This window comes from Oikopleura dioica, chromosome YSR (genome assembly GCF_907165135.1).
Source record: "Oikopleura dioica chromosome YSR, OKI2018_I68_1.0, whole genome shotgun sequence".
Taxonomy (NCBI): Eukaryota; Metazoa; Chordata; class Appendicularia; order Copelata; family Oikopleuridae; genus Oikopleura; species Oikopleura dioica.
Genome location: NC_137295.1, coordinates 2,018,308 through 2,027,587, shown reverse-complemented (window position 1 = coordinate 2,027,587; position 9,280 = coordinate 2,018,308). Strand labels below are relative to the sequence as shown.

Sequence of the window (9,280 nt, the reverse complement as noted above, 5' to 3'; positions counted from 1 at the left end):
AATTTCCTCCGTACCATTCAAATTTTGCGCACTTTTAGTTCAGGAAGGTTGAGTTATGCAAAAGCGTCAAACAGTTTCGATAATATACGATCTTGTCTTCGAGAATTCATTGTTTTGCACTCGAAAGATAGTAGATTTCCGGAAGGAACGGTGCTGGGAAACACAACTAGCGCGAGAAGGACAATGTACCTGAAGGCCGAAATGGAAAAATGGACCCCATTTATGGATATGGTGACAATGTATTTCGTTACGAGTCACCTGGGTCAGTCGAAGTTAGAGGAAATTGCGCAAAAGCTGGCAAAGAAGAACGGTATTGACTTCGGAGAAGTGGGCCTGCGCGATTTCTTATGCAACAAGAAGCTAATTTTTGACGAGGCGGACAAGGTAGTAGGCGCAAAAGGACATCTCATGCTCGAACACATCAAAATGGCGGCAGACATGGCAGCCAACGGAGATGTAAGTCGCGAACTCGAAAAAGTTTATTCAGATTGGAAAAAAGCATCAGTTAAAAAACAAAACAAAGAACGCATAAACGCCCTGGAGGACTTCAACAGCGACGGCGCGGACGTCGGCTCCGACGACAATGGCGACGAAATCAACGCGGTGTTCGGTAAGAAGAACAGACCCTTGGACGCGAAGACAGCCTTAAACAACAATCGTTACATAATTGACACAAGGAGCGGAGACGTCTACGTCAAGACAAGTCTGACGGTCTCGCCGAATGATCTCAAGATAGCGAACGAGAAGATGTCGCGCAAATGCTTTTACCTCTTTCCCAAACCGCGCCAACAGCGTAGAAGTGACTCGAAAGGCCGACGAGCTAAACAAGCATTCAACAGAGCGCTCAATAAATCGCAAAAAGTTCGCGGCAGGAACCAGACTTACCAGGCATTCGCAATCGACCAAGAAGACGGCAAGTCCTCGGTCCTGGTGGCACTTCTGGACGAGCTTATGCGAGCGAATCTGGAAGACGGGGACGATAGCGACGAGGACTTGGAGGTGGTAGACGTGATCAGCGAATACGACGAATGTGGAATTGGTAAGCAACTTGCGGAATTGACCCAAACTAAATGTAATTTTAGCGTAAGAAACGAAGTCAACAGCGTTGGAATGGAGAGAAGAATGTTCGATATAAATTTTTGTATTAGAAACTGCGAGAACGAAATAGAAAGTTTTAAAGTACTTATAGATTCAGGCGCATCAGTTTCGGTTGCGCCAGAGTCATTTGTCTCACTCTTAATGCAAAACTGCAGCGAGAATGTTACGTTGCAGGACTGTCCTAGTTCTAGAGCGAAGGTAGCTAGCGGAGGATACATGAAATTCCAGGATTATAATGCGAGTTTCGACATTGATTTCAGCAGGGATTTGAGTCTTACCTTCCGTAATTGCAAAGTATACGCAGGACCACAGAAAACGATAATCCTAGGAGCGGACAGCTTAGCCAGAAATAGAATCGAAGTGAAATTCGACGATTCTGATAACTTGGAGGTGTGCGTTAACGGGAAGCCGCTTCGCTCCATTTGGGAGAACTGCGGCGAGAAAGTGATAAACGACCCGGAAATAATGCTTACCACGGAGAAGGTTACGCTTCACGACCATTTGTACGAAAACAGCGAGTTCCTAAATGAAAGCCCATCAGCGGCTTACGATCCTGACGGTACACGCACCTGGGCAAGAAAGTTGGAACGGATCAACGCGGAGAACAGGAAGAAGAACTCGAGAGCCGAGGTGAAGGTGGACCCAGCCGGGGATACGCTGACGGCAGAGCAAGTCGCTGTAGTTAACAACGTCCTGGATGAATTCGAAGCAATCTTCGAGGGTACAGTTGGTCATGTCGCGGACAAGGAGTTCGAGGTTCACGCTAGAATAGACGCAGGTAACTCAGATCGAAGCCCGAAGTCTGCGCCGATCGGGTACGGGAAAAACCTACCCGAAAGCGTGATGAAGGCGATCGAGGAGAAGCTGGATCATGAGGCTGCGGAAGGAGTGCTGACGGTGTTGCCGAAGCACATGACGGCGGCGAATTACATGAGCTTCTTCGGGGTTTCCAAGAAGGGACCGAACGGAGAGGCCTGCGTTGAGCTCACAGCGTCGAACGTGCGCGTAGTTGGCGATTGCGCACGCAGCGGAATAAACGACAAAACCGATCACGTTGCGAGGCAGACCGACTCAATCCAGCGCATCCTTCAACTGGCAGCCCCTTTCACGAAGAAAGGATTCGTTGCCCAAGTCGACATCGGGGCGATGTTCCACTGCTTCGAAATTGAAGAGGAGCTCTGAAAGCACTTCGTTATTCTTCACCCAAAAGTTGGCGAGCTGGCTTACCGTCGGTTGCCAATGGAATGGGTAAGCAGTCCGGTGCTAGCGAGGGAAATGATTACGAGGATAATGTACGATCATCTGGAGTATACATCGATTTACATGGACGACTTTTTAATTGTAGCGGATTCGTTCGAGGAACTGGTAGAAAGGATTCGAAAGGTCTTCAAAACGCTTGCTTACCGGAACCTGCGTCTGAAAGGGTCAAAGTGCGTGATTGGATCGAAGGACATCGTTCTTCTCGGTAGACGGGTTAAAGACGGGAAAATCTGCATGTCATCGCACATTTTGAAAAAAGCGCTGGCGGAAAACCCAACGACAATAAAAACAGTAAAACAATTAAAACGGTACATCAGATTATCAATTACCTGTCAATCGGGCTACCACATCGCACCGAGATGATGTGGAAATTGAATGAGGCAGCGTATGGGTCGAAGAAGCTCAGCGATTACGTAAATTTGACGCCGGAGCTAAGAAAATGCTACGAGAAGCTTGCGACGGCCATTAACACGCAGATGGTCGACCTGTTCCCTATCGAAAAGGACTTAGATACCTTTTTGGTGGTGGACAGCTCGAATCTCGGTTCAGGAGGCTATCTATACCAGAAGAAGGACGACAAGACGCAGATCGTCCGCCTTTGGTCGAGGAAGAGAGTAGATTCGCAGTTGAAAACTCAGTGGAGCTCGTGTCAATTAGAACTGCACGGGATCTTATGCGCAACTTTATGCTTCTGCTGGGAAATCGATTTCGTATCTAGACCGGTGGTTATCATTACGGACTCGTTATCAGTGAAGAAATTGTTCGATAGAGCGAGGCAGGGTAAAGAGCTGAGCCTGGACAAGAGAATAAACGATCAAATCGTTAAACTCCTGAGTTTTGACGTGGAGATAGTCTACGAAAAAGGCGAGTCCACTCAAATCGACCTAGCGGACTTCATCTCTCGAACAGAATACTTACTAAGGGTTGTGATGAAAATTGCGCGGTGTGCAATGTTGTCGATGGTGGAGAAGCGGTCAACGAGATCCTGGGCCCAAATTTGGACTTGTCCAGCGAGGAGACACTCCTTTCTGTGAAGTTCGATAGGTTTGAGGAGGTTTTCGGGTTCCACGACGAAATGGCGCTGAGAGCGGCACTGCCAGGTCTCAGACATCGGCAGGTGTCGAGCTGGAAGAAGCGGAAAGAAGCGGTGGAAGCGATCGTGACCCGCGGGGCAGCGAAACGCGCGGCTAGAAAAACTAAGGATGGAAGCTTCGAGAAGCTGGCCGACCGGATTCTGGCCCACCAAGGCAGCGGCTTCTTAAAAGAGAGGTCGTTAGTGCGGTAAGTTCAGGAGAGTGACCCGACTACAGCAAGAGTCATCGAGTCCAAGTCGAAAGACGGGCGGATAACCGGCCCGAAGGCTCGCAAGGCGGAGTCTTTACGAGGGTCAACTTACCTTTGTAAAGACGGAACTCCGACAATTTTAAGGAAGCGGAAGATAATGATTGGAACCAGAATTTGCGAGCCGGTTGTCATCCCCGAGTCGTTCGGCCCGACGGTCGCGAAAGGGTTCCACCGAGGTAACTGCGGTACAATCTCGAGACTTAAGAATCTGGTGAAGACGGAAGTATGGTTCGCGAAGCTGGAAAGTGTTGTGGCGGACGAAGTCAAGAATTGCCTTTCGTGCACTTACCAAAGGAATAGAGGAACGATTGTAACGGGGTCGAAAGAATACGATGATCAGGACGCGTCTGCAATCGGTGAAGTTCTTTTGGCGGATATCGTCACTAGAAACAGCCATAAAAGCTACGAGGAATCAACCATGAAGTTTTACATCGTCTCATGTGTATTGTCGGGATTCACAAGAATCTATCACGTCAAAAATAGCGAAAATAATGCTGCGAAGGGGTCTGAGATTTAACTACGGGTAGTGGCAGATTTTGATAGAGGTTTGCGCACTAATTCTAAAGTAAAAATTGTTATGGATGGCAGCTCCATCAATAAGGGGATCAAGAAACGTGATTTTTGGGAAGAAATAAACGTGAAATTGGTCTTACCAGAATCACCGAGTCCTTCGAAAAATTTTCTTTCCCCGTAGACAGCAGGATCGCCAAATTGAGCCCGGTCATTCTTGCGGAAATGTGGAATAAAACGGATCCGCGTCTCATGGAATTGCTTATCCCGGACAAAATTAACAAAACGAAAGGCCCAGGGTATCTTGGCATCTTTCCGCTGTCGAGAGCATCGGCCTGGTTCTCTAGATCTGAAAGATATCGGCGATCATCATCGGAAACTAGTCTAGTGTATTCAGGTGGAGAATCCATTTTGGGATGAAATCATAAAAATTGAGCGAGTTTTAAAGCGAGAAAATTTTCAAAACTCCCGAAAATGGCGATTTCAAAGTATAAAATCGAAAATTTTCTTCAATAAAGTTGGTCCAATCAAAAAAGCTAGAGACCAAAAATGCTCCTTTTTTATCAAGGAATCTAAAAATTGATAAGAATTGACAAGACTGGAACGAAAATTTAAAGTCGATCGAGGTTTTATTGAATTTGAATGTTTTTTGCAGGGCAGAAATCGCTTATAAAGGTAGTCAGAGTCAGTCAGGTGTTTCAAAGTTGGGAAATAAGTCAGTTGTTTATGATTGCAATCGTCGATTCGTCACGTCGATAACTGTAATCGGGTCAGCGCACATTAAAATAGGACAGAATAAAGGTTTTTGTACAAGTCAGATCAAAATATGTAAGAAATATGTAAAATATTACTTAAAATTTACAAAGTCGGAATATCTAAAGTCCGTGGCGAGTGAGTAAGAAATATGTAAAATATTACTAAAATTTTACAAAAATCTCTATAATTGTCTAAGTGGCGCGAAAGTAAGAGATTTGTAAAAAATTACTAAAATTTTACAAAAGTCAAAATAACAAGTCGTGTCAACGGTGACTTGTCGGCGGGTTTTCTAGATGGAGGATTCGGATCGGCTTGACAAGTGTTGGGCTCTTGAGAGTTGGGTGGCGACGTAAGGCTGTCGAGTCGCTTTGCAGCATTTAAATTTTATGATACATCCCGCAACGATGATAAGGAGGACGAGTGTAGAGAGTGTTGAAAGGAAACCAAGAATCGGAGCAAAGTAGTTATCGTAAATCCAGTCTTTTGCGCTCTCGACTTCGGTCTTCGCGGTATCTTGCATCAATTGGAGAGTTGACTTGTGCCGGAGGTTGAAGTCGTCTTCCATTTTGTGAAGTTGTCGGAAAGAATCATCTATCTTTTTGCCCATTGCGTCAATTTCTTCGTCTTCAATGTTTCTTGGTCGTATTTGCATTGGTGCGATGTAATTGATTCGTGACGTGGCTTTCGCTGATTGATGTCCGGCTGATATTTTCAGGATTCGTGGTCCACAGTCGAGAGCTCCGGCAAAGAGTGTTTTGTAGAAGGTGTCGATGGCCTCAACCTGTTTGGAGGGATGATGATGGAAGAATTCCACGGTCGATGGGCGTCTGATCGAGATGAATGCGCGCTCGAAGTCTTCGTAAAGGCCGCATTTGAGATTATCCATCTCGATTGTCTGGCACAGCTTGGTATTGTTATGAACCAGCACACTCTCCCCGCATTGATTTGGTTCCAGAATCGATGTTGCGCAGCTGTAACTAGGCGTAAAGGTGAGGCAATTTGAAGGGTTCATTTCCAAGATTTCGTTTGACGGCATCTTTACAAGAAATTGAGGAAGATCCAGCCTCCATCTGGTACCGTCGGCGTTGAAGAACCCTAAGTTGATGACCTGGTACCTTTTGGCAATAAGTTTCATTCGAGGAATTGGGATGCGGAGATTGACGATAACTTCCTTGATGCGAAACTGCTCGGCGAACGTTCCATTTATCGTGTTAAAGGTGGTGAGACCGAGGCCCATAAATCGCAAGTTGGTATCCCAGCGGGTAACGTGAAAAGCAAAATGCGTGCAGAATCGCTTCGCGGCTTCTGCTTCCACAGTCTGCAAGGCGATGCATTGAGCCTTAACCGAATCAAGGAACATCGAAAAAAGCGGAAGTCGGTGGTTCGTGAGCGTAAGGGCGGCTTTGACGAGCAGTCTTCCATCGTCGCGAGATTGTTCTGCAAAGTACTGATTGATCGAAGAGCCTTCTCCTTCCAGAATTTCTTTGATCGCTTTTTCGTCAGCAGGTATGTCAAGTCCTCCCCATGTGATTATGGGTGCATTGGAACGGCGGATTTTCTTGACAGCGAGGTCGAGCTCGTCTTTCACCAGTTCAACGACGTTTTCCAGCTTGCTTATTCGTTGGCGTTCATGTTCAACTTCCTGGCGGATTTCTTCGTCTCGTCCCCTAGAGGCTGAGTCTACATACCATGTGTAACCCCCAGTCGCCACGATCGCAACGCCTCCGATTGCTGCTGGATTTCTTCGAACTCGTCGTGCCCGCTGTTGATGAACCATCTTGTTGAATGTGTCATTGTATTTGTCGGTGAATTGCAAGTCGCTGCCGATGTAGCTGAGGACGATATTGTCGAATGTGTCGAAGGCTTTTGTGCAGAACTCGCTTTCCGTTGTTATTTTGCTGCTGTTAAGTCCGAAGAAGTTGCCCGGCTTCGGAGGCAGCCCAGTTGAGGTGTCGCCACAGTCAAGCGAAAGACCGTCTCGGAATTTTTTGCGCGGGCTGTTGACCATAATCGCGATGTCTCTTGGTATCTCTGAGTCAAAAACGTAAATATCGTCGAGTTCCTTGAAGATGACGCCTGATTTGCGGTCGAAGATGTAGTCGGCGAGAGAAAAGGTGAGGAGATAGAAAAGGTTTTTCATTTCCGAATTTTGTGATGAGTCGGCGGGTCGTTGGAGTATATATGCAGCTAAACTTGGGCGCCATCAGCTGATGATTGGAATCAGCAGGTCAAGTGTGAAACGTAATCGGGTCAGCTGATCAGATTTGATTGACATGGTTAAGGCGGGATGTGAGCTGTTGACCTAATTTTCAAGTCGAGTTTTGGGTCGAGTGTCCGCCAGGTTTGAACTTTTGTTTGAAGTTTTACGCAAAGTGAGCGGGGTCGATTATAAGGTTTCCATTCGCCGTTGTTTTGAGGAACGGGTATTTTTGCTTTGCTTTCGTCGTGATTTCAGCTGTAAGTTCGCCTTTCGACTTTCCCTGAGTTTCTATTGTCAGTCCCAAGTGTTTTGCAAGGACGCTCATCTCAACGATTGTGAACGCACTCAGGTAGGTCCTCCTTTCAAGCATCAGAGCATTGTGCTTGATCAAAAAGAAGCCCTCGTCGTCTTTTTCCCAGTCCGGATGATTCATTTCGATCCATTCATTAATCTTCTCTAGTTTCTTTGCCTTGGAGTTTTTAAGAGAGGCCCAGGCTCCAATTTTTATCCCGCATTTGTAATCGCGGATAAATTTATCCAGTGCTCTTTCGTGTAGATTCGCAATTCTTTGGACCACAGGAGAAACAAGTTTTCTTGGTGGCTGTGAGATTGAGGCATTGTCCGTTAACTCTGCAATTTCTGTCGAATCACTGTGAATTGACTCATTTTCATCAGTTGCTTGTTGCGATTCGGCGTCGTAAAAGATTGTCTCATTAGTCGGACTTTGCAATATTGGAGATTGATGATTGTCCTCGAGGGAAGTGCTTGATGTTGATGATTCTGCGTTTCTTTCCTCAATATCATCGACATTCGGGACATTTGATTGGCTTAAGATTAAGGTGCTTGGTTTTTGTTGCAGTGAGTCCGGTTTCGTCTGACTACGGGTTCGGATAGAGTATGACGTTCTTTTCCGTGTGTCTCGTTTCGTGATTTTCGGCGTCTGAGGTTCTGGAGCAGGCTTGTTCTGGCAGTCTGGGGATGACGGTCTTTCCACAAAGGGTTTTAGATGTGATATGTGGCGACTTAGTTCCCTGCCAGAGGTCTCATTTACCAAGGTAAAGCTGAGGCCCTGTTTCTTAACCTTCGTTATCTTCATCGGCCCAGTCCATTTGTAGATTTTTTCAAGAGGGTCCATGTTTTTGCAGAGAACAAGATCTCCCTCTTCGAATTTGTGAACCGTTTCGTCTGATGACCGACGCTTTTCATGATTTTCCAATATCTTCTTCTGGATTTTTTCAAAGCTGACTTCTTTTCGCTCCGGCTCCATTCGAAATTTGTCATTAACATTTTGCCCCCTATACCCGGTTTCGATCTCAAATGGCGTTGCTTTTGTCACAGAATGCTTCGCAGAATTCATTTGATGTATCACATAAGGGAGGTGCAGGTCCCAGTTTTCCATTTGGCAAGCCAGTTTGAGTCTTGACTTTATTGTTCTGTTCCGATTTTCGCACTCGCCATTCGTCTGCGGATGATAGGCGGGAGAAAGTGACACTTTCAGACCTTTTTCTTCACACCACTCCTTCGTGGCTTTGAATTCGCCCCCGTTGTCCATGAGAATTTCTGCTGGTAAGTTTGGGTTTCGGAGCCATTCTTGTTGAAGAGCTTCTAATACTTCTTCGGGTGTTTTGGTTCGAAGGGCTGTTGCATTAGTTCGCTTGCTAAAGAGGTCAGTGCTGACGCAGATGTATCGTTTGTAATTGTCTGTCAGTGGTAAAGGGCCAACCAGGTCGATCGAAAATCGCTGAAAGGGTCTCGTTGGGGCCCTGACATGACCAAGTGGGGCGTTCAGTGGATTGTTCACCGGTTTGATCAATTGGCAGTCAAGACATGATCTAATATGGTCTGTCACTGTCGCTCTCATTCCAGGTCGAAAATACTTTGCTTCTATATTGTCAAGGGTCTGGCCAATGCCTGGATGTCCAGCATTCTCGTGATATTCCCGGAGGATGTCTGGTATGAGGCAGGCTGGGGGAATCACTTTAAAGCCATTGTCTTCGATGCCGAGGAGACCTTCTTTTCCGATCACAATCTTGTCACGTATCCGCTTGAATTTCACTATTTCTTCTGAGGGATAATTTGGCCAGCGGTCAATCTGGTGAAAATGAAGGATTT

General features: G+C 46.3%; 1 protein-coding gene across 1 annotated transcript; it reads right to left on the bottom strand.

Annotated features, from left to right (window-relative positions):
- Positions 1 to 7,331: 7,331 nt before the first annotated feature.
- On the bottom strand, positions 7,332 to 9,059 carry LOC145710758 (uncharacterized). Its single transcript, XM_081788480.1, has one exon. The coding sequence runs from the start codon at positions 9,027 to 9,029 to the stop codon at positions 7,332 to 7,334; it is 1,698 nt and encodes a 565-aa protein (XP_081644606.1). The 5' UTR covers positions 9,030 to 9,059.
- Positions 9,060 to 9,280: the final 221 nt, after the last annotated feature.

Excerpts from the sequence above, each read along its gene's own strand:
- LOC145710758 (XM_081788480.1), bottom strand. The coding sequence starts at position 9,029 with ATGAGAGCGACAGTGACAGACCATATTAGATCATGTCTTGACTGCCAA.